General features: G+C 41.0%; 1 protein-coding gene across 1 annotated transcript in view; it reads right to left on the reverse strand.

The window, feature by feature from the left end:
• Positions 1-25,899, reverse strand: part of SPIDR (scaffold protein involved in DNA repair) — a gene marked incomplete at its 5' end in the record, with an annotated part of 210,869 nt that overhangs the window by 12,451 nt on the left and 172,519 nt on the right. The window contains 4 exons of the mRNA XM_084279909.1: positions 3,123-3,182; positions 3,277-3,420; positions 5,711-5,798; positions 16,433-16,591. Coding sequence (XP_084136035.1) covers positions 3,123-3,182; positions 3,277-3,420; positions 5,711-5,798; positions 16,433-16,591 — 451 coding nt within the window. The remainder of the gene's footprint in view (positions 1-3,122; positions 3,183-3,276; positions 3,421-5,710; positions 5,799-16,432; positions 16,592-25,899) is intronic.

Consider the following 25,899-nt stretch of genomic DNA (forward strand, 5'->3'; position numbering starts at 1 on the left):
TATAAACAGTTAATTGGCTGTTCTCATGAAGAAAAGCTTACATAATTTCTTGCCTTAAAAGAAAAAAAGGGAGGCTAATGCTACTATTATTCTTGAGTGAGCAAATTTTCCATGTACTGTTATCTGATTCCCAAGAGCACCAGTCCTTGGCTAACAGGTACTGTTCCGTCCTCAGCTAATAGCTACTGCAAGTTACAGAGCTGGAGGCTTTTTCTTTCTGGTGAACAAACACCTCTGAAGTATTTGAATGATGTAGAGAAACACGGAAGTAGGTAACTCATAAGCAAGAGACACAGGAATCTGCAACAACAGTGTAAGTCTTCCGCCTGACAGAGCTATCAAAACACTGTAGTGTGCCTAAATTAAGGTATAGCACAACTACTGAGGTCACTGCCAAATACCTACATTTCGTCTCTGAAAATAATTACCACAAAGTCAGTCGTGTTTTTCAAATTTTCCACACCTGGATGATGGACAAGACAGACGGGACAGACATTTCGTACACATCAGTGCTTACTCCAGGGTCTCCAAAAACATCAGATGGGTTCCCATTTGGCGATTAATGCTTGATATTTCTGTCTGTTTGGGTTTTTTTAACACAGCTGTTATAATATCTGTGCATGTATGTGAAATTTCCCATGCTTTAGGAACGTATTTCATGTTTACCAGTCCAGGCCAGTTGTAAATTTTAAGACTCTAATGTTTTAAAATATTTAACTAAGATTAAATTACTTTCCTGATTTGAAAAGTTTTAACAGCTTTTTGTCAGTCTGATGATTGCAAATTCATACATAGAACGTTTAAATGAAAACGAAATAATGTGATTATCAGAGAAACGCGTGTCATTTAAGTATTTCATTCTGAGAGCTGCGTGCCTCTAGCGAAAGGTAACGCAATGAGAACCCCAACTGTTTGTCTCTGGTTGAATCCAAACCGTGGAACCGCTCACCACACTAAAATGAGCTTTTTGTCCACGCTAGCAGCTCTCAGAACAAATGCAGCAATTGTAAATAATGACTGGGAAAATTAATAACTCCGTTATTACAGTTAATGCCTTAATACAATACATGCTTCCTATTGCACCAATGCTGCTTCTTTACCTCATATCTACACACATTTGAGCACCTCCTCATTAGCATTAGGAGAGCTTCAAAGAAAGAATTTTTGCTGCTGTCCCATGAGAATTGCTAACACATTAAAAGCTGGCTTTCAGAAGAATCATCCAAAAAGTAAATAATAATAACAGCAAAAATCACAAGTTTGTATAACATCATCATCTTGCTATGTGTGACAATTTGTTCTGAACAGAGAGGACACAACAGACAAATAGCAGCAGGATTGAGTTATAAGGAAGGACAGCTCCTTAACCACAGATGGAATATATTTCCTCATAGCCCTTCTGCACCGCAGTACAGATTCTGAGTAGTAATAAAAGCATATTTCCATTCCTCCTTCACACAAACGAAGTACCTCAGAATACTGTAGCTACCTAGGAATAAATACTATTTTTACAGTACATTTGAAATGAGCTCCTGTGGCAGATGATCTAATGGCAATAAATCTGCAAAATAAACCAAATCATAGTTCCTCCCTCAACTTACTACGACTTGATGATTTTGCATGTGAAGGATATGTCCTCTTGGCAAAGGACCATAAGTAAACAAGCTGCTGTTTGTGACCTCCTGGGAGGATTAGGCAAACACCAAGCTAATAACAGGTAAAAACCTTTACGTTCCTACAGCAGTTATCCAGAAGAGTAATATCCTCTACTGCTTTTCCAACAATACTTGCAAAAAATTTATGGGCACTCACACTGTTCACTGAGAAAGTTCCAGTGCTTACAGTGTAGTTAGTGAGTGACACGGCTGATAAGCTGCCTAGTAGCAAGAAGAAATAGTAGGCTGCTTTTTTTCCTGCTAGACAAGCTTCCATTCTTCAAAATCACGCCTGTCCCTGCATGCTTCATCTTTTCTCTAATTTAATGACAAAGTGCTTCTACACCAGAATACTGATGACCCACAACATCTCAGATGTAGATATCTATTCTTGAATAGAAAAATGTTTGGCTAGGATACTGCTAGCCTGTAATTTGATTTGATTTTTTTTTAAATAAAACAAGTTTATCGGCAATAGAAGTTTATGCATGCATGTGCCCATCTTTCTGTTACCACCCAAAAGGTCCCATCAAGCTAGTCCTAATTTCACGTTTGCAAATGCTCTGCTAAAGTCTCCCTTAGCTTGAAGAAAACGCAAGAGGTACCCTCATCTCAGGAGTTAAAACTTCTCCCCGCTTAAAAATCGGATCGCAACTCATTGAGTTTTGAAGCAAAAGGGCAAGACCTAAATTAAATTTATGTCTCACACTGGTGGGAAGCATCTCCAGCTATTTTGCTGGCCGTTCTGGAATTTCTTTGTCTTTGGTTCATATGCTTTGATTCACACTTTGTTTCTTGTGGAGCTGATGGACAATTGCAAATTATTCTCGCCCAGAATTCAGCGCTGGCTGCGCTGAGGATCCAGTCGCCAGGAAAAAATAAATAAATCAGCAACAAAAAATTCCTTTAACTACTGAGGGAGTTAGCAACATTTTGAAAGAAAATTGTAGCATCATTCAGAAACAAATAAATAAAACATAATTATAAGCTTTCCAAGATAGTATGGATGGCAGATGTATTTACCTAAGAGTTCCTCCTTTTTACTAACTGAACCATAAGGGCCAAATTTGCCTGAAGGGCTTCTGTTGAAGTCAACAAAAGTAGTCCATTCGCATGCAAAGAGAAAAATCCTATTTTTATATAACCATCATCTGTTAAATTCTGTCCCCAGACACTCAACTGACTGGGAAATTTTCACTATGTATCTAAGGATACCACTTAGCTATAAACTGAACCTCACCAAACTTTCTGCAAGCTCCCTTACCGGGGTGAAGTACTACCTCTGGTTAGATAGCAGTTTTGTTAGAAATAATTGACTTTCAGGACTGGATGGTATTGAAACTGGGGATGCAGTTCACTGTACCCCTTCACGAGCGCTTTAGACCTGGTGATACTACCAATGCTGGCTTCTCCACATAAGCACGATGCTGACTGTGTGTTTAATTCATTGCTAAGCGAACAGCTTACCTGCAGCCGTAGGTACAGCACTTGCGCCCAAAAGCTGCAACGTTCATTACAGCCATCCATCTGAAAGCAGTGCCAGAAGGGGGAATGAGACAAACATGATACCAGAAATCCAGTGGAACAAAGCATTTGTTATCTGACTTGTAAAGCAGATTACCTGAAGAATTTCCTTCAGACCATGAACAGCGGGCGGCTGGTACAAATTAGAAATCTGTTCCTCCTCATCCATTTCCACGTGTCTTTCACCAGAGTGAACAGTAAGAATATAACAGAAGCTGGGAGGAGGCAGATTAGTTGTCGTCTATTAAAAAGTAAGGAAAAGAAATGTGACCTTAAAAAAGGCGCTATAATTTTGCCCATAGGGTTTTATAATAATAGCCAAAACGAGCCACACGATTTACATTTTCAGAGGGACAGGAAAACAAAATTACACGGTTAATAACAACAACCCTCTGAAGTAGAAGCTGAGTTAATAAACTGACATTCACAAGTTCTAAGTGAAATCAGCCTGTGCGTATCATTCTTCCCGTAATCTGACATTGATCCTCATCACAAAAACATCTCACGATTGGGCACACTGGGCAAACACTGCGACCATTTCAAGGTGCCCCTTGCTCCTTCTGTGTTTCTTTTAATCAGACAGTAGGAGTGCCCCGATTATTCTTCTTACAATCCGTAACTTTCCTGAGATTTGGGGATTTTTGCATGTGGGTGGGTTTTTTTTGTGATAGTAAACAGCTGACGAACGTTTCAAACTGCCAAATTAACTCCAGGGCAGCACAAGGAGATAATGAAGAACAGGAACGCAACAGCTACAAGAACTGCTCTCTTTGTGTTATGCCAGATTTTTCTTTCCCCCTTAAAAAGTACCATGACGTAACAACTTTATCAATCACCACTTAAAGAGGTCCCAAGGCAGAAAAGCCTTCCCAGGAAAAAATAATTTTAAAAAGGACAATGCTAGCAAATAATCTTTATTGTGGATATGGTAAAATATTATTCTAGAGATGCTTGGTAATAAAGCATTTCATTTAATAAAATAAGTATGAATTTATTAAAGACAGCTGCCCACCCACTAAAAAAAAAATCCACATAAGGGGAGAAAAAGACGTCAACTCGATCTCTGTTTGCCTCTGACAGCACTAAAGAAGGTATCTGAATGATTTCACATATGGCTCTAAAGAAATCAATTCCACAGATCTCCTCCTAACAATATAACCAGCGTGATGGCAATATTATTTATGTACCTATGTACTGCTTTCATAAAAGTCTGCGTAAAACTCTACTGCTTCTATCAGAAACACGTATCTTAACTGAAAAAAAACTCTGCTCAGCCAGATTCCTGCAGTAGAAGACTGCAAGTCTTGGTCGTCTGTGCAATGAATTTGTATTTCAGAAGTGCAAATGACACTGGTTTTAGATTGGTAATAAAATAGAGAAAATGAAGAGCAAATGAGAATCATAACAACACTAAACAACATTTAAGAGCTTTGCTCTGTCCGTGGATACTCCCATTCTGTTGTGCAGTACTTTAATGCACAAAACAATCCCTTTGGCTCCCAAAATGTCTAGATGAAAGGGAGAGTCAAGGAGAGAGCAGCCGCTTCACTCAGTTTCAGTCTTGGGTTTACATATAAACAAGGTCTGAACTTTTTGTTCTTCAACATAAACCCCTGCACAATGCAAAGAACACTTCACATGGCAGAGGAAAAATTCTCAAGACTTCAGAAATAACTCGTTATATCCAGCTTTAATGTCCCCTGGTTTTGAAATGTGTTTATTTCCAGCTTTTTCTTCTTTTCCACGATTTGCATCCTGATTGACTCCCCTAGGCTCTAACACAAATTTTTAATACCACAAACTTCTTCCCCAAAGAAGAGCTATACAAGAACAGAACAGCATGACCACTTGGTTACCCAGAAGCTTCTCAAATGATCTCATGTTACCAAAATGACACTTGATATGACAGAACTCCTTTTCAAATACAAAAGCTAATTAAAGGAAAATTAAAGATGCAATTAGATTTGAAAATTTACAGTAACATACTTTAAACCCATGTTAATACCTTCTCACCCCCTAAAATCACAGAAACATTCATTATTTTTCAGTAAATTATTTTTCTGTATATCCTTTGACTGTCTTCACATGAGACAATTATTAGTCAAAATCATCGTAACTAGTAAGAGACCTGATTCCAGCAGTCAGTTAAGTTAATTTTCAGAAAAGTGCTTTTGAATCTAAGGCTGAAAAGTGTTTTAAAGAACAAGTTAATATCCTTATATACAGATTTTCTCAGCTGGCTCCATGCTATCTAGCATCCCTTTCTTCCTGCAAGGAGAGGAATAATGTGTCTGGACATCCCACCATTCTAGCTCTAGAGGATTAATAAGGGGCTAATTGCATCATTTTGGAAATATGCTGTTGATCCAGAGGGCTTCAGGTTAGCCTAGGAGGTTGGCAGAACCAGTAAAACAAAGCTCAGTGGCTAAAGAGAGGGAGAGAATCTGTTTCCCAAAGTAAACATGATTACACTACCAACAAAAAAAGTAGTTGTGAGTGAAAAAATACATTTCTGTAATAACAAGACTTACCATTTCAGAGCCTTGACTTTGTCCAGGAACTTTTACAGGCACTACTGGAGGCCACAGGCTGTCTATCAGACTAAAAAGTCCTAATGCCCTTCAAAAAGACCAATAAAATCAGGTTTGAAATGTTTGCCAGTGCTATATATTAGAAAGATTAGTTAAGAAATATAATTTAAACCATTGCATGATTATGAAAACAATTTTAAACCGTGTTTGTTTTCTGGAAGCTGATTTTGATTTGGTCTAATGTAATAATTTCTGCTGCAGGGTGGAGAGGGAGGGAAGGGATGTATCACATGCAGTGACAAGCAAGTCACATTCAATCCTTCGCCACAGCCAGCCTGCTACATGATAAAATTAAGGGGAATTGGGATAAAAGTTAGCTTGGGAAGGACATAGATACCAGTGCAACTTCATTTTAAAAACAGCTTTTGGCTATTTTAACTGATAGATTAAAACATAAGTAAGTAAATATATAAAGTTTTGCCTCTAGTATTTTTCTTTCTTGCTTTTCTCTAGCAGCTGACTGTAGCTGCTTTCAGGAAAGTTGGTAATTATCAGGTATAGAGAAAGAGGTGAGATTTTGTTATCTTAAGTACCTGTGCTGAGGAGGGTCTCCTCCCTACACAGCTGCTCATTTATTTCTTTATTTTGTAAGTTTCCCACTATTAATTTAGAAACAAACATAAAACCAGCAGCCCAGCATACTGAGGTAACATGCAGACTGCTGCAGACAAGCTGCAGGGCGGCTGCTTGCTCAGATGATGTGGCATCCTTGCAGGACAGTCAGGAATATCTGAGGAAGAGGCCAAGAAAACAGGGGAGGGAGGGGAAATAGCTAGAGATAACCAACTTGAAGAGGCATGCATTCTTGAGTTAAAGCTCTCAGTTATCTTGTCCTAGTCCTCTGTTTTGTGTGAAGCACAGAGATCTGGATTTTAACCCCACGCTGCCTCCAAGAAGGAGCTGTCTGTTCCTCCAACTGAGAAAGCTCCTATTTCTGAGAGATCGGTAAAAAATCCAGTCCCAAACTAGCTAAAAGTAGTATTTGTTTCTAAATGCAACTGTTTATAAGGAGGAAAAGGCATGCTCTGGTACAGGGCTGAAGCATGTTGCAATATGCAGCTTCTCTTCAAGTGGTCACGGAACCTCTCCTTTAAAGTTCTGCTTTTAGCTCACTTCTGCTTAAGCTTATTTATTTATGTATTTCCCTAGTCCTTCTCCAGATCCTTCAGTGCTTAGACCTTGGGTGTCTATAAGCACTGAACTTCTTCCCATCTCGTTTCACAAAGCGCAGGTACCAGCTATGATTCGGTGTTACCAGTGATACTTTTGGACCAGAAGTTTCATGAACCTGAAACTCAGACTAGATCTTGTGGAATAAAGCTGGTGGTTCAGGACTCAGGTACCAAGCTGGCAGATTAAAGAGATGAGCTGCTATCTGTAGTTTTGTTCTTCACACTAATGAACAGACCAGAAACACAAACTTTTTTTTTTTTTACAGAAATGACCTTCCTGACTTACAGGGCATCATCTCAGTGTCTGTAAAAGGAGAAGAGGCTCGTGGGGTTTGTGCTTGTGTTTTGTTTTTCAAAGTGAGGACATTACAACACACACAGCAACACTTCTTGGGTATTAAAGAGACTTCACAGCCAACTGACCACTTCTAGAATCCTGGATCAGGGTGACAATGTCTGTCCTGTCTTGTACAGAATGATATCCTCTCTACAGCCCAGTGGAACAAACTGGACTTTGCTAACAGGGACAAGAAAAAGGGGAATTACAAAAAGAGAGCACAGACTTCTATACTGGGCAAGGACCTGGACAGGCTGGAGAAGTGGGCCCAGGTGAACCTCGTGAGGTTCAACAAAGCCAAGTGCAGGGTTGTGCATCTGGGTCAGGACAAGCCCATTACCCATACAGATTAGGAGATGATGTGCTTGAAAGCAGCCCAGGAAAAGGGCTTGGGAGTACTTGTGGATGAGAAGCTGGACATGAGCCATCAATGTGCATCTGCAGCCCAGAAGGCAAACCACATGCTGGGCTGCAGAGCGAGAGAGGTATTTCTGCCCCTCTACTCTGATGAGACCTCACCTGGAGTGCTGTGTCCAGCTTTGGAGCCCTCAACACAAGAAGGACATGGACCTGTTGGAGCACGTCCACAGGAGGGGCACAAAAATGATCAAAGGGCTGGAGCATCTCTCCTATGAAGACAGGCTGAGGGAGTTGAGCTTGCTCAGCTTGGATAGGAGAAGGCTCTGGGGGGACCTTATAGTGGCCTTCCAGTACCTGAAAGGTGCCTATAAGAGAGCTGGGGGAGAACTGTTCACAAGGGCTTGTAGCAATAGGATGAGATCATGTATTGATCAACTTAGAGCAAATCAGCGATGGCGCTGCAGTGCAGGTGCAACCACGTCTCTGCTCAGGCTGTACATCAATCCCTCATCTGGATTTTTAAGTTTGCACAAGGGACATGAAGCTCTTCTCCTTTTGGAGAAGGCCACCTACTGCCTGTACTAGGAACACTTAATTATTCGTAAATGACAGTATTTGTTTACAAACAGGCAGAGGAGCAGCGTTGTGTAGAGAGTGCACCCTGAGCATCTCCGCCCCATCCTTTTCTTTGACACAAATGACAGGGACATTTGCCACCTGGACGATTTGCAGGTCCCAAATCACGTTGTGCCAGGACCCTTCTCTACCAAAGGGGATGTCCTCTCTCAGTGCTGTTACTGATGTGCCAGGGACTGTATCAGTCAGCACCCCTTGTGAGGAGCAAACATTCTTTCTCTACATGTGTATCTGCCTCCAAGAAAGTTAACTCTCTACACTTAGGGACTTTGACTTAGCAGAAAGAGGAATGACCTGGGGGAAATGACAGCAGAGAAGAGGCAAGACATTGTGTCCTCCTCCGTAGAAAATCAGTATCCTTGGAGAAAGAATTTTATTCTTTCTCTTTATTGGATGAGCAACAGTCAAATCCCACTTCAATCTGACTTGAACAATGGGTGTATTTTATCCAATATGTGTATCCTCCTTCATCGATAGAGTCAGGACAAGAGATGAACAGCTGGGGCTGTGCTACAGGGAAGGGACATGGTTAGCCTCCATGTGCACAAAGACATTTCTGGCTACAGAAGACAAAATAAAAGCATTACAATTTTGCTCTGTGAGTGTAATTACTAGCCACTATTTTAAAATGAAAAATTTTGATCACAAACAGACCTCTAAAAAAAGGAAAAGGAGAGTAAGAAGTGAGAAGAAACAGGCTCGAGGATGAAAAAAATAGCAATTAAAGTATTTTGAATAACACTGTTTTTTACTTCAGAGACAATAACTCTATTGTAAGATTCTATAATTTAAAAAAAAAAAAAGAAAAACAGATTGACACCATAACCAGAAAGACAGAAATGATCTATCAGATTCTAAGTGACAGACTTAACACCCTACATTCCATGTCAGACTGAGATCTATATTGGTAAAAGTCTTTTTGTCCCATACTAAATATGCAGATGTTCACTGTCAACAACACCAACACAGTAAGACCACTAGTAACTCCAGTGGAGTGTTACAGTACAGAGCTCCATGGAAGAACAGCCTTAGGACAGGCAGTTTTCTACAAACAGGTACTCTTCTGTAAACCCACATCTCCAGGCTTTGCTTATATATAATGACATTTTTATATATGAATACTGTGTGCAGTTTTGTGTGCTGCAGTACAGGAAGGACATCGAGGTGCTGGATAAGGTGCAGAGAAGAGCAACTAGGCTGATTAGGTATCTGCAGAACAGGTCTTATGAGGAGAGGCTGAGGAAGCTGGGGCTGTTCAGCCTGGGGAAGAGGAGACTTTATCACTCTCTACAGCTACCTGAAAGGAGGTTGTAGAGAGGTGGGTGTTGCCCTCTTCTCCCTAATAACTAGTGAGAGGACAAAAGGGATGGGTTCAAGGTGCACCAGGGGAGGTTCAGATTGGATATCAGGAAAAATTTCTTCACTGAAAGAGTGGTGAAGCATTGGAACAGGCTGCCCAGGGAGGTGGTGGAGTCACTATCCCTGGGGGTGTTCAAAAGAAGGTAGATGTGGTGCTTCAGGAGATGGTTTAGAGGTTACGGTAGCCTAGCGCTGACGGTTGGACTTGATGATCTTGAAGGTCTTTTCCAACCTTGATGATTCTATGATACAGGCTCACAGAGACACGTGCCTGTATGCATAATATGCAAAATAATTCTTTTTAGTATCCTTAACTATTTTTATTATCCAATGTGCTCAAAAGGCGTCTCTCTCAACTTAAAACTTTCCTTGCTGAACTTCGGTCCATCCTTTCTGTATATCCATAAATGCAAACTGCCTGCTGCCTACCCAGACAGAAGAGAATTTTCAAGATTAGGTTAAATACATGGCTGAGAAAACACAAAACATATGTGAAGCATGTGCAGAAACTAATTCTGACCTATTTAACAAATTGTCTTGAACTAGTCCATAGAAGAATTAGTGGAAGACAGCGAGTGGTACTAAGAAAATAGCATTTACTTCTCCGTCCCCACAATTCTTGCTGTAGATGTTGACTGTGCTAGCCTGTACAGAAGAAGCTGCTTTCGTTCGCTCACCTAACCACCTCCCTTCTCAGTTTCACAGCTCAGCAGGAGCCAGAAGTCACCTTCAGCTTTTAACCCTCCTGGCTTGTTTAGCTCTTCACTGCAAAGTCAGATGGCATACATCTGTATGTGCACACATGCTTTGACATGTTGGCTCTAAGATTTTTGGTAAGAGTGTACAAATAAAGAGAAAAGATGCCGTAGTTACATTTAGGCACCCAGGAAAGTAATAAACCACTATTTATACTATCAACACATCTAGTCTGATCCTGTGGAAATGTGGCTCATAGTACAAGCCATGCTGTTGGAACCAAACAAACCTCAATTTGCGATTTTGCAAAACTATTTGACTGACTCTGGTCTGACAACCTATTTCATAACTTAGTAAAGAGATTTTGTATATTTCTCTCACAAGTGTGTAGTTTCATTTACAGTTCTGGTGCAAGAGCTTAGTGTGTGACATGCTTGACTCATCTTTTAACATGACAGCTTGTTGTTTGGGGAATTTTTCAACTTTAATAATCATGCCACAGATTCAGGGAAGAATGACTACAGGGAGAAAATATGCAATATCAAAGAAAGTAGAAGGAAAACAATGCCTACAACCAGGCAAAGAAGAAAGACTATGTATTCTCCTCCAACATCTTCCACAGCTTTGCTCAGAGGACTCAAGACTTGGCCCTTCTCTGCTTCCTCCTCTTCTACTCTCCCAATTTTATTCTAAACCTAAATAGTTTCCTTTTGGCAGTTTCAGTCTCGAGACTGAAAATGCAACTCCAAGCCCTCTGTGAAACATCTCCTTGCTTGAAACTTAGAAGAAATTCCATAATGATCACCCAGACTGCAAAGTTTCAACTACGGAAAGACAAGCAACCCAAATACAAGGCTGATACTGCAGGCTGGCTCCCCCTTTCACTGACCTATTAAGACCTTGCACTGCACAAACTAAGAAACAACATATTTTATCAGACTTGATTAATGAAAGCAACAAAATCATAAAGTAAAAATCTGAGCCTACTAACCAGCATGACAGTCAACATACAAACAGGAAGGAAGGGTTGCTGGTTTTTTTTTTCCCCCGAATTTTGTTCAGATATATTATTCTTGAATAATTGATTTACATATTTTAGTAACTCAATTGTCTATAATACATTAGAAATGACACCTACTATATTAAAACTCTGAAATGAGTACTTCTGAATCAGTAAGGATATAGCTATGCTATTCTCCAATGCTGGTTACTAAACAGATTCATGCCAGAAGCACTAAAGATTCACGCAGCAGTCTGTGCTTGTTAAAGAGCGTGTAACTCTGGGAGCAGTTAATTTCTGATACATAAGCAGTTATCAAAAATAAAAAAAAATAAAGTCATGCAAATATTATAAACTTCAATGTGATTGCTGAAATGATGATTTAAATGGAACTCAACTTTAAACCACAGCAATTACCAAAGCGTTTCAGGACCTCAAAGCCTCAGAGATGTGGGTGGCTCTTTAGATGGCAGCCTTCTGGGAGGAGGGAAACCCAAAGGAAGGAAGTTATGACTTCCTTGCTCTGTGGAGAGTTCTTACTATTTCATTTCCTGTCAACGTCTAGTAGTTGAAACACTTTCTTGTATAGCTGCTAGCAATGGCCATCTCCTCTGAGTGTAAAGCAAAAAGAAGAGAAAGTATACAGTGAAGGGTAGAGGAAAACGGAGAGAGGGGCCAGAGGAGTATAGAAGTTAAATAGAAAGGAAAGAAAAGGGAAGAAAGGAAAGGAAGAGAAAGGAAGTGAAAGAGAGAAAGATGGAATGAGGGAGAGAAAGAAGAAAAGAGGGGGGAGAGAGGAAAGAGAAGAAAGCAAAGCAAGAAAGAAAGGGAAGAAAGGAAAGACAGGAAGGAAGAAAGGAAGAAAGAAAGAGAGAGAGAAAAAGAGAGAGAGAGAGAAAGAGAGAGAAAGAGACAAAGAAAGAAAGAATTCAGGCACAATAGTGACCAACAATACAGATAAATATGGAGATTTCTCATCTCAGTGTCTAACATTTGTAAGTTTAAAACGACAAGCAACAGGAGCCAACTTTATTTGAAAACGCAGCAGTTTGTGATGGAAATCAACACTGGTTGATGTTCAATCAGACCTTTGGAGGAAAATGCAACTGACAACACAACCTGACATGAATTAAAGGTTGGGTCAAGTGCCAAAGCTTATGAGTTGATGTATCCTTCAAAGTGTTTTACTCTATCCAACCTAAGTGTGGATTTTAGCACTATCCAACAGTTGCATCTTCTTTTGAGACTTATTAAATATTTTTTATATTTAACTTAGGGACAAAATTCATACTAACACCATGTGTTAATTATGTATTATGTTCAAGCATTTCTTCCTCCCCCCATCCAATTTTAAATTGGTGTCATCTTTCCATTCTACTGAATAGAAACTCTTCATATTTCTACCTTCTGAGAAGGCATAAAGAGAAGGTAGTAGATCTACTATGCTCAGCAGTAAACCAACTCAGTGCTTGGCAAATCAGGTGAAAATACACAAACTGTCAAAATCCAAATTATTATCCTGTGTAGAACTCTCACCAGGCATAAAAACACATAATTAATGTTTTCATTGATAAAGACAGATATCTAACTACAAAGTTTATCCCAGTTCATTGAAATTAATTTCTGGTAGGAAGCAGCAGACTATGACAATTTATAAGTTATTTACTCCCGAGGCATTTTCGTGGGTGCTCAGTCCCTGCATCTAATTGCATCCATTTAGGTACTGGTTATACCGGACATACCTGAAACATGCCTGGGATCTATTAAAATAGGGGGGTTACATGTTAGTTGTACTGCTTACAGATTCTTAACCAAAATTCCTGCCTCCAGCAGCACACCAAATCCAAATTTCACTTCTTTCCAAGGGGCTGAATTTGTGAGACCGACATACGAGGCAGTGGGAGGACAGGAGAGAGAACATGCACTTTTCTGGAGCCAACACCAGCAGCAGCAGACCAATGAACATCTTTTAGTCTTCTCTCTTTAAACCACCCTATCTTTCTTTTCTGATGATGCTAAGCACACAGTGCAGGGAACAGCTGTCGGGAAGGCCAGGAGACGAGTATGAACCAGACAGCGAAGAGAAAAGGTGTCAAGAAACAGACACTGAATGACATATGTGCTGTTAATTCAGTGGCTACAAAACTGGTTCCTACCTTATTCAACAGCCTCATGAACAAACTAGGAGACCTGTTGGAAATAAGATTCTGAACAAGCCACAGCAACCTTCTTGTGACTCAGCCGTGCCCGTCTGTCTTACAGGATTGACAGAAACTGGACTGTAAAGGGAATCACCACTTCCTCTACTGGAAGGGGAGGATTTCTTGCAGGGATGGTTTTGGGGAGTATGTTTCACATGGGGTATAGGGCTTGTTCTAAAAACCACCTAAAACAATGGAGGTTGTATGACCTAGTATGAGACCCTGGTACTCAAGACCAACACTGTTTCTTTCAATATAAGATTACTATAATTGCAATTTTTCACAGGGTTGTCTTGGTCAAGACAAAACATGGCTGTGTAAGGTTTTATCCTACTTTTGTTTTGGAACACAAGTATTTTCTTACCAGGAGAAGAGACTGGCTTAGTTTCTTTAGTACATGTTATAGTACAGGCCCATTCCAAAGATAAGTCAGGTTTATGGCCAGGTTTTCACCTGGATGTAAAGTATCCTTTATTATAGGTTCTTGGTCCTTGAAATGCAACTTCAGTTTACAACAGGGATTTTAAAATTACATTTACTGGAATTATGTTAAACACTACTTTACACTGAATACTTGATGATGAGGACAGATGATGGCCTGGAATTTTTTTTGAACAATAACAGCAGGCCATTGATACAAAAAGTTTGAGAACCTCTTGTATCTGTTAAATTAAAATCTCCTCTGTCTTACGGAGGGATTGAGGAAACAGTCTGCCTTTATAAAAGGGATTATAATCCATGTGACGGTGGGACAACATGCACATATGGGATTTTATTAGCCATTCCTGGCTTTCTCCAGCCCATATTTTTCAAAGGCACACACACACAAAAAAAAAAAAAAAAAAAAAAAAGAAGAAAAAAAAGAGCAGAAAAGAGTAGTCATGACTTTTCCCTCGTATTTCCTATACTTTATCCATTTCAAAAGCCACTGTCAGACTCCAGGAAACAAGGTTTAAAAGCCATCTCCTTCCTTGGCATTCAAAAAAAAAAAAAAAAAAAAGCAGCAGTCTGTCTTGCAGGGCAGACCACATAGTTCTTATTCACTCATGTGCTTCAAGCCAAGGTTGGGCACTCACAGGCATATCCCATCATGTGTTCGGATATACCACTGGCTCTGGAAACCCATTTAGCCAGTAGCAATGAGTTCTACAGTCTAATTACACTCTCCATGGAATAAGTACTCCCTTATATTAATGTCAGCTATGGCTTTACTGTGGTTTCCATCACACCTAGAGTGACACAAAACGTGTCCCAACACTTAAAAGTAATAACGAGTTATAAAGCAGAACTTAGGCTAAAACAATTAAGAAAAAACTAAATTCCCAAACAACTTCCCCACCCACCCATCTTGTACAATGAAATCACGTTTCAACCGCTGCACTGTCCCCCAAGCTACGAGAGCCTTTTCCTTTTAATGTTTCCTAGCAGGGTTACCACCAGCACAGCTCCAGCTGAGCCACCAACATTTTCAGCAGTGTGTCTTCTAATCGGAGTCAGAATAGCCAGAAGTTAAGTTACTGATGCTTTGAAACAGGATTTACATTAGAAAAAGTCTGTCTCTTATTAGCTAGGCAGAGTACTGGAAACACCAGCAGCCAGTTGTAAAACTTCATTTGTATCCAGAATTCCAAAGCCATTATTTAATTTGTTTGGAAAAAATGTAACTTGAAAAAAAAAAAAAAAAGCCAGCAAAATAATTAAATAAGAAGACGTGTTTGTTATTAAAGATCCATAAAAATGCAAGTAGGCTTGAAATCCAAAGGATCTGAAAATTAACACTGCGAGTACATAAAAAGAAAAGCATACTGAATAGGGCTGGCTGGAAAACAACAATTCCATTTTGCTAAACATTTCAAGGCTTTGAAATTTGTTTTTGTTCCAATATGAAACACAAAAATGAGACTTTCTGAAAGTTTTCATGAAATGAGAGAGAGAGAATATTCACTCCCTCTGGACCTGAAAAAAATCTTCCCAACAAAATTGTCTCCAAAATAGATAATGTTTCCATGAAACATTCTGGTTTTGATGAAACAGCATTTTTCAACAGGAAAAAAAAGTGTCAGCAGAAATATCATAGCCACTCTAATACTGAAGGCTTATCTAGATTGGACGCTTGTACGAATAAATCATGTTGAGAATTGAACCAATCTAATTTTATTTACATAGGTCCCCATGTGAACACCATATTACTTTCCTTAGAACGATAGTCTGTAAGATACTCGATACATTTAAATGTTTTTCTCTTGATTAAAGATATTTTATATTCAAAGAATGTCAAAGGAATCACAGAATAAGCAAAGTCTGAGAGGTACTGTTAAGTCAATATGTTACTTATCTGAGGGGGATTTTTCTATAAACCTGCAGACATTGTTATTCCAGAATAAGAATGCCTTCATGATTTGCAAGACTTTTTTGGTTGGTGTTTTTTTTTTTTTTAAGAATCTTAATCTGTGCTTCCAAAACCATATAGACTTAACTAAATTAAGCTTTCATATACTAAGGGAAAGTCTGTGCTTGAAACTTCAACCCATACTAGGCAGCCGTGTTTAAAAACTTACTGTAGCAAATAGTTCTGCAATGAAAGGGAGGTGAACTAATGTTTTTAAGTCTCTGAATCTACTGAAGAGGAAGAAAACACAAAATATTGCATACAGTAATTCTTCTCTATCCCTTACTCTGCCAAGTGCCTGTTTGGGTGTCAGCTTGCTAATGCTCATTTTGGAGTGTGGTTGGCTCAAGTACTACTGGATGCCCCATGACCAGCAAGGAGGATGTTTCACTGGCCAAAGCCAGATTCAGTTCTTCCAAACAATACCAATCACGGCAATAAATAAATAGGAAAGGTGGATCACCTCTGCTTGCCACAGCACGTGAGGCACCCCCCCCGCCAACTGTGCTCACCTTCCTCTTGTAGTTCTTTGCAAAATCTTCATTCCAGCTAAGCAGCAGGATTTTCCTTCCCACCTCCTGCAGTACTCCTCAACGGCACCCGCCGAAGTCAGGGACTGCAGCTGCACTTCACTGAACATACCGTAGGCATCCTGGACAAGGAGGCATAACCTGCAAAACATTCCTCCGTTACCTGTTGGCTTCTGCTCGTAACAAGCTCATTGGCAAGCTTCTGAAAATGCTATGACAAGCTTCAGGCCAAGGCTACAATATTTGCAGAATTCCCACCAAATAACGTATCAATAAACAAACCCAACGTGCTTAAGGGCTTTCTCACGTTTATTTTCTGGAGGTTACAGGCCCATGAAATAGGTAACGACTCAAAAGAAGCGTAAAAGGCTTGCACTGGGGATTTGATAAATGAACTGCTACGGTTTGTGTACTTACACAGCAAGAAGGTTGAGCTTTTGCCTTACTTGGGGTGAATTCTGCAATGCAGACAGAGCAATAATGCAAACATGTGTGCATGTGTATAAATATAAAAAACCCTGCTCAGAAGTAAACAAAGAAACATATTTCACAAGTAATAATCACCAACACCAAAACTGGCAAAGCAAGCACTACATTTTCTGTAACTTTTTTTTTTAAGAGTCCTAAGCATGAAAAAAAGAGTGAAATGTCCGTTTTTCTTTATAAAAAACCCCACAACGCCACGAAGCTGCAGATTAGCATACTCAATATTGAGTAGGAGGAAGCCCAGAGGAACTATTTTAAGGAGGTAATTAATGAACCTGCTAAACAAACTATGGAAGTAGGGGCTGTAGGGCTTGGAAGTGTTGCTTAACCAACTCACTCACTGGCATTTTGAGAAGATATTACTGTCATAGCAGATAAGGCAAAAATCAGTGGATGGTACACATTTAGATAGACAAAAATGCATTTCACAAGATTCTGCACCCGAGATGAGCAGCCACGATAACATGAGTCATGCAGTGCTGGAAGAAGGAGGCTGCTGTCTACCAGAATGCCCCAGAAACAGTTAAGGATGGAAACTTTTGAAAGGGAGACAAAAATTACCTTTAAGGGTAGGGGACACATCCTCATTTCTAAATAAAACTCGAGGGTGCACTAAGCAGGATTCAGTTCATTTCAACTACCTTCTCCAGAGCAGCACCACATTCACAGCAAGCCAACTCCAACTGCTTTAGGAGCACAGTATATAACATATATGTGTCCTGAAAGCATTCAACAGCGGTCATTATATCTTTATAAAACACATTGTAAATGAAATGACTTCCTACATTTCTCTGGAAGAAAATCCATGTGTTTTCTTCACAGGGAAGTTTAGGGACATGGAAGACCATTAACCACAGTTTCCTTGTTCATTATGAAGTCTCTGACTTTGGCTTACACCCTTAGGAGGGCTGTACTAGTCACAGGATACACCCCCAAAACCTTTTGGACATCAGCAGCTGTGCAAGTGCCAGCTGAGAGACCTCATTTCTCAGACTCTGGTGCTGGTTTTGAGGGGCAGGGAGTGGTAGGACTGAACACATGCATTGTCCATGTATCTCTAAACACAAGGGTCCCATGCAGTCTCCACCAGGCAAAGAAAGCTCAGGTACAATTTCTGCACAGCCTGCCAAGGTTAAGATGTCCTTTAGAGCTTCTACCCTGAGCAACGACAAATAAGAGGAACCTAAACACTGTTGTGATGTGCAGGCTGGGAGGATACATACCCTCACTTCTGGTATGAGTGATGTTCCCAGCCTAGGAAGCAGGTGACTGTCCTAACAACAGAAACTTGTGCCTGCAACAGCTCCATCACTCTTCTTTTGCCATGTAAAACAACCCAGAAACACCTTCTGGATTCATATACCACAAGATCATCCCCAACTCAACAAAACAAAGACGGATGTGCTATGAATGGGAAAGCCCAGAAGCAGAAAATCTACGGCTGTTCCTGCCATTTTCCACATTAGGGCCCTGCAGTTGGTTAAAAACTCTTGTGAATTTTAACTGATTTGACTGAAACTCCTCGTGCTATTGTTTTGTTTGGAAAAACAGAGCTGATATGCTCTGGACATTTCTGGAAATCAGATTGAAGGGAACAGCAAAAACAAAGCAAACAGTTTTGCCTATGTTAACAAAACATTCAGAGACTGTTAATTGTGGAAAATTAGGCCTCCGTATCTTGGAGCAGGCAAGGGCCAACTGAGTTAGCGTCTCAGATCTGATCAGTTCAGCAGTCTCTTAACTGATCACTGGAATTTCTCATATCTTTAGTGAGACATAACTGAGCACAAGTAAGTCTCAGACTAACTGGCACCAGGCTCATATTAAGTCCTCCGGGACATGTTAATTGCCCAAATAAAATTAGCTTGGTTGGTGCCGAAAACATCAGTCACTAAAAGTGCATTTTCCCAGTCCTTTTAAGCCAAGCATAGAGATGGCAGCTGTCAGATGTGGGAGTCTCAGCTCCCTGCATCCCTGGCTGCAGATTTCGATCCCTTTGCGGTGGTGGCTAGAATGGGAAACTGATCTGGCCAAACAACAATACTGTAGCCAAGTCATCATCATTGTCATCATCATCAGATCAGCTCCTTGAAAATTAACTCTGTGGAAGTAAACTTCTATTTGCATGGTGTACTACTTCTAGGCAAGGATGTGCATTCCAGACAGGAAAGTTCCCACTCCAGCTGTCCAGTGCATGCAGCATGACATCCCAGGTCATACCACGGGAGTTTGGTCACCTTATGACCAAGCTCAATCCATTCACACCAGGTGATTATTGGCATCATGAAGACACACAGAGCAGCAGCACCTATTGCATCAGACTCCGGGTACTTCAGCTCTGTTAGGACCCTGCACGTGCGCAGGCATCCACCGTGCTACACTTGTGCTAACAGTACCCAAGAAGTGGTTGTGATTTCTCTGCAACATGCATTTGGAATGAAATGTGTACTTTCACTCACTTGGAAGACAGAATTTCACAACCAACCTTCAGAGGTGCAACTTCAGACTTTTAAAGGGTGAGGAACATCCCAAACTAACACTGCAAAAAGACCTTCACAAACACCCTGCTTTGGTACAAACGAGTGATGTCCAACGCTCTCAACAGAATTTGATCCATCTCACACTAATTTAGTGAGTAATGCTACAGTTATTTAATAGTGACAACTGATTTTTGTCCGTAATGACAATCATGACATCAGCTGAATCCCACAACAGACTCAGCAACGCATTTGGGGAACTCTCCTCATGATCTCTGAAACCAGTTCTGTTCTTAGGGCTTTTGCATGCAGTGTTAGCATCACCAACAGTGGTTCAGCTCCTTCTGGAGTCTGATGATTCCTGGCCTTAACTTCCTCCCCAGCACTGGGGGTTTCTTCCTTGATTTCACTTTATTCCCAGAAAAGTGCATCTGTATTATTTTCCCATGTTACAGTGTTGGTCTCACATTGCAGAAAATGTCCTTGCAAATTAAGTTTTAGCAGCAAGTCTAACTGTGATTAAACCAACAGTTTGTCCCACAATTCTTCCCCCTGTGAAGCTCACTGCCATCTGAATTATAAGGCAAAATGCTAATTCAAAATGAGTTATCTGCCCCCTGGAATTCAGCATTTATGTTTTCATAGAAGGATGGAATGCTTTGGGTTGGAAGGGATCTTAAAAATCACCCAGTTCCAACCTCCCTATCATGTGCACGTCTATGACAAACACTTTTTTCCCCATAAAAAGTAGTTATTGTACTGAATCAGTTAATCAGCTCAAACATACCTTTACAAATGCCTTGTCAGTATGTGTAGTAATGAACTATTAAAAAAAAAAATTAAGGGCAAAATCTCAATTTTGATCAGTAGTTCTCAAGTAGGGAGGAAATTCTTTCTGGGACAATAGAATGCAACCCTGTGTAGGACCTGAATTTAAAATATGGGTTTGGAAAACTGAAATTTCCCATGCAAAGGAGCAGAGAATTCCCTCCAAGAGCGAGGGGTGGTGGCAGGAAAGTCAGTAGAAGAGTGAATGTGGGAGATGCAGACTAAGGAAAAGGTGAAGTATGACTCATCGGTAATAACAAAGGGGGCGAAGATAGGGAACGATAAGAAGTGAGGCAGAGATTAGCTTCCCCCCTCCCCTTTTTTTAAGTAATGACACAGTAAGTCTCATGCAAAAGCTTGGGAAGATTTTGTTAATTTGCTAATAGCCAGGAGCAAGGATGGGGGCTGGGGAAAGATGAGACTGATTACTCTGCATTATTTCTATGACTGTGCTGATCTTTAGAACAAAATGTCTCCCAGCAGAAACCAGGAGAGGATTACAGGATTACTCTGCCATGCCCTTCTCCTCATTAGTCACTCCTGGTAGGTAAGGGCTAAAGCCTTATTTTACTATCTTATGCATGAAAAAAATCCTATCTCTCCATACTGTTGCCTCGTCATCAGGGAGCTGACTTTCTGCAGGGGTGAAGGCAACGAAAACCTTCTTCAGCTTTGGTCACCTTCAGCCTCCTTAACAGCTAGTGGCAAAGAGTAAGAAGAAGAAGATCTGCCTGCAGAAGAGATGAGTGCAGGGAGGCCAGAAATGACCGATGCGTTTACTCAGTCTTATGAAAACAAGCAGCAGAAATTTGTCATGAACAGATCTTAACTAACAAATAATTGTTTTACCCGTGGGTAGGAGGACAACCATGTGGCCCGCAGCAGCCCTTCTGCATGCACAGCTAAGCTACACAGTGCTAGAAGAGGAGCAAGGCAGACAGGCAAATGCCACTGCCTTCCCAGTGCTCAGCAGGGACTTCATTAGCTACTCTTTCTTTGGCAGGGAGGGAAAGGGGGGAAATGCCCGAGAACTAGTTGAATTGTATTAGCTCTGATATTTGCTCATTCTTTATCTTAACCATCCAAGAGACAGCTGCTGCTGCTGCTGCTTTGTTTGTCAGGAGGACTTCTTATCTCTTTGAGGTGCGGTCCTAGCAGGGCATAAAGCACATGTACATAAACACACATAAACAAAACCCCCCTCTCCCTTAATCACCAGAGGCACAACACTACCTACACAACCCCAATTCACCAACTTGTCCGGTCAAGTCTCAAGGTGGAGCTGATGAACTCCTGCTAATATGGCTCGGATTCAAATTGTAACCTGCAGGACACCACCCTACCGGGATGTAATTTATCCCTATCATATGCACTCCTTGCAGTCACCATACCCACATTATCTCTGAAATATCAAAGCTTGGGGCACAGGACTAATCACACTGGGACAAACATCCATCTCCCCTGGCCCCTCATAACACCATCAGGATTTTCCTATTAAAAGCACTGTATTCACCAGACCACAAACTGCTTCATGTTCCCTTTTGAGTAAGGACATGCCCAGCTCAGCCTTCTCTAGGGCCACACAAGACTCAGAGTTTTCTGTTGAACACACATGCCATGTGTTTGTTATCACTAAATAGCGAGTGAAGCTCTACAGAGCACAACTACAGATTGAATCAAGCACAGAAAATTAAACGACGATGATGATGATGACTAGGCCCTTCTAGCAGAAGTACACAGGTACGGAGGAAAAGACAAGCACCGCTACTTTCAGTTTGTAAGGGGTATGTAGACCTCAAAGAAGAATCCTCCCTACCAGCACAGAGAGCACACAGGCTGCTGCCCTGGTTTGAACCCCTCAGGTGACCAAAAGAGCAATTATTTGCTTTGAAAACTTGAGCTTTATAACTACTGAAGAGCATAGTTTGTAACCATGTTTTTATTCAGTAACAGTGGAAGGACCCAGAAGGAAAGAAAGGAGAAGGCAGCTCCGGAGCTGCTGGAAGTGGCAGGATGGGAGCAGCACATGCTGTTAACACCAGACACTCCAGTTCCCTCCAGCAAGAGACAGGCTGTCCCTGCGGAAGTGTTGGTGGAAACCACACATGTGACAGAAGTATCAGCAGGGCAATAAGCAAGTCTTATCTCAGCATCTCTAATAGAAAATATGTAGCAGAGGCCTCCCAGGTCTCTGTAGGCACTTCTTAGCATGTGTGTTGCAGAGTATTTATACAAAACACTTTGCAAATACCTCACTAACACAACTATATCTAGTCCATAATTTTGGATTTTCCTTGTTTTTTCCTTACATTTTTATGCTGATGGTAAAAAATTGAAATAGAGCAAGAAAGGTAATACAATAACTGATGCTTCTTTTTATTCACTTCCTTCAGTACTCACTTAGAATCACAGAACATGTTAGGTTGGAAAGGACCTTTGAAAGACATCTAGTCCAACCCCCCTGCAGTAAGCAGGGACACCTTTAACAGACCAGGTTGCTCAGGGCTTCAGCAAGCCTGACCTCGAACGCTCCCAGGGATGGGGCCTCCACCACCTCTCTGGGAAACCTGTGCCAGCGCCTCACTGACTTCAGTACAAACTGGAAATAGAAATGCAACTTCCACAAGGTCTTTCATGCTGATTGCTTGTTCTATTTCTTCACTCAGGTTAATCCTTCCACCTACTATTTTCTGTCTGTGACCCGAAGAAACAGCACTTCTGTGGGAAAGGGCTTTTGTGCATAGGCAGAGACCTGAATGAGCCAAAGATTTGAGGAGGGCTGCCTTTTTAATGCAGAACATGCATGTAAGGAATGGACCTCTGCAGCACTGTAAATGTTCCCACTCAAAAGTGGACCACCACCTGCCTGGTGGGAACTACATGCAACATCTCAGAAAGGGGTGTAGCACAAAAAGCAGGCCCAGCTTTCCATACTTGCCATGACAACCATGGCCTCACACACAACAGTTTTTTTCAGCATAAACTATTTACTCTGTGGAGTTTTCACGCAGCACCAAATGAACTCCCCACCCCTCACTGTGTGCACTTTCCAATGACACTCTTGATGTGTGTGTTTTATTTGTACACAGAACTTTACTCAAAAGTAAACAAAACATTTAAAGCCATAAAAAGACGTTACTGACATTGATATTGATGCTCAAACTCAATATGGAGCCTAGGCTACAATTTCACACAGAGCTACATTTGAGAAACATTTTCAGGATCACCCCACAGCCTCATGTACCTCAGATTCATAAATGCATATTGGAGTTGTTCTATATTAATAGTTTAAATCCAAAGTAATTATGCCATATAAGTAAAAAAAAAAATATAATCATGGTTGGTTTGGAAGACACAGAAAGTTAAGGAAAGATAAAGCCTAAAAGTACAGCCACAACAGACCAGTAAGGACTTCCTTCCTCCAGATCCCCCCCGGCATCTCCCCCGTACACCACCACACTGCATGTAATTTACGGCCCTTCTGCTAAGATCCATTCTGTACAGCTTGTTACGTACATAAAACCAATTTTGGCTGGTAACAAAAAACCAAGGACATCAGATCATCCCAGCTTGTTTTGGACTCACTGTGCCGTTAATTGTAGTTGGTAAAAAAGAAAAAAAAAAGAAAAAAAAAGGATGCACACAGTCCTCAGGTTCCTCAGTGTGCCCCAAGTCCAGCACAGAATTCCATTGCAATCTCTTAGTTATTTCTGTATATAATACAAAGAAAATATTATTTTCCTATATGTCATGATTTAGTAATCAAGAATGAAAATGTACGTTTAAGAAACTTACAGGCTTAGCTGAAAACTGCAAGTGTCTTTTATGGATGATCTCCAACAGAAAAATCATGTTCCAAATATAACGTGTAATTACCACCATTTAAAGTCCTTATCTATGAATCTGAGGAGGGGTTCTTTGTTTATTTTTATTTTAATCTTAAGACTTTGTAATTATTGTTTTGGCATCCAAGAATTCCAACAGTCACGGAGGTGCTGCCAAAAGATCTTCTCTTGCAAGGTGCTCATCACCCTCCTTTCCAAGGAAATCAGCACCCACCTGCTGGTTCTGCCAAGGTTTCGCATGGTCTTTGCCACGCCACGCCACGCTTCCTTCCTCCGCGCTTCGGTTCCTTATAGGTAAAAATCAGAATAAAAGTCCTGTCTTCAAAGGGTGACCTGAACGCAACAGCTGCATAATACAGCGGTATGTAGAAGGGCAGGTCCAGAAAGCCTGTGCCAGATCCTATTTAGGAAGCTATTTGTATGTATATAGGTAGAGAGAAACTATATAGAGAGATGCTTCCGTGCAATATCAACCCGTTTCTTCTGTGCTATATAGAGTTTAGAGAGATCTCAACTGCCCTGGCAAAATCCACAGTGAGCGCTTTACAGAATTACAGCATCTGGAATGAAGCAAGAACAATGTAGCAGCAATCCTGGGGTCCCTTATCTTTCAAGACCATACTGTTTGTGGATTTACCAGATTTAATTCTGAACCACACAGACCATGCATGGGATCCTAGAAGTTTTTATTACCCCCCCCCCCCCAAAAAGAAACAAAAAACAACCCGCCACCCCCACCCCCCGCCCCAAACAACATGAAGTGAGTATTAAAAAGTGAAGACTGCCCATTTCAGCAGGTATAGAACATCCTAAAACACATTCTTGGTAGGACAGCATTGCACATGTGCTTCCCCGGTGCATGTGGAAGGTAAATGAAACACAATAACGCCGCGGGATTTCTTACAGAGCTGCGCCTGTGTTCAATAAGACACTCCAAACTAGCAGAAAAATACGGTATTTGTCAAAATACAGGGCGGAACAAGGAGCAGAGAAGGAAAGCAGAAGTGAAATCTTGCTGGGGCTCCTTCCCCAGCAGCAGGGCATTTTTTTTCCGCTCTTCCTCACAGGGTCCACGGTTTCTGTTTTTCGCTGGCGCTGTTTTCCTCTCCCCACCGCCGCCGCCTCTCCAAGGTGTGTTTCTAAATGCGGGAGAGGCAGCGTGTTTGTGTGTGTGTGTGTGTGTGCGCGTGGCGTGTTTACAAGAGTTATGGGAGCAGTTCTCAGCAGTCCACCGAGAGTTCTAGGAAACGGCCCCTGTTATTTTATTCTGGGTCAATGTCAGCTCGTGTCAGGCAGTAAAGATCACACAGGACAGCTCGCTCCATCTCGCAGTGCTGGCCGGAGGCCTCAATGGGAGAGGGAAGGGGAGCGGGCTGCGAGTGGGCGGAGAGCCTCTGCAGCACTCTACCAACCACCGCACGAGGAATTATGATAAACACCACTCTGGAAACCAGATACAACAGTACATTGTGTTCTTCTTCGGAAAAACAACCAGACTTCGGCTCACTTAAAGTAAACAGTTAATCCTGTTTATCTTTTTTTTTTTGTGTGTGTGTGTGTGAGGGGGGGAGGTGTTGGTTTGGGGTTGTTTTTTTTTTCCCCTTTCATGATGAGTTGTTAACAGAACAGTCTCCTCTGCAGAGAGAGAGGCATCCATCCCTTAAATTCGTACTGATTTTCTCTTCCTTCAAGGGAAGGGGAAAAAAAAAATCAATTAGATATATAAACTTTCTACTATCGGCAAACAGTGTGGAATAACAATCTTTCTTGGCTTAAACTGACTTAACAAAGCGATGCCAAAACTGAATGAAAC

The sequence above is a fragment of the Gallinula chloropus genome (genome assembly GCF_964237585.1).
Source record: "Gallinula chloropus genome assembly, chromosome: 2".
NCBI classification, from domain to species: Eukaryota; Metazoa; Chordata; class Aves; order Gruiformes; family Rallidae; genus Gallinula; species Gallinula chloropus.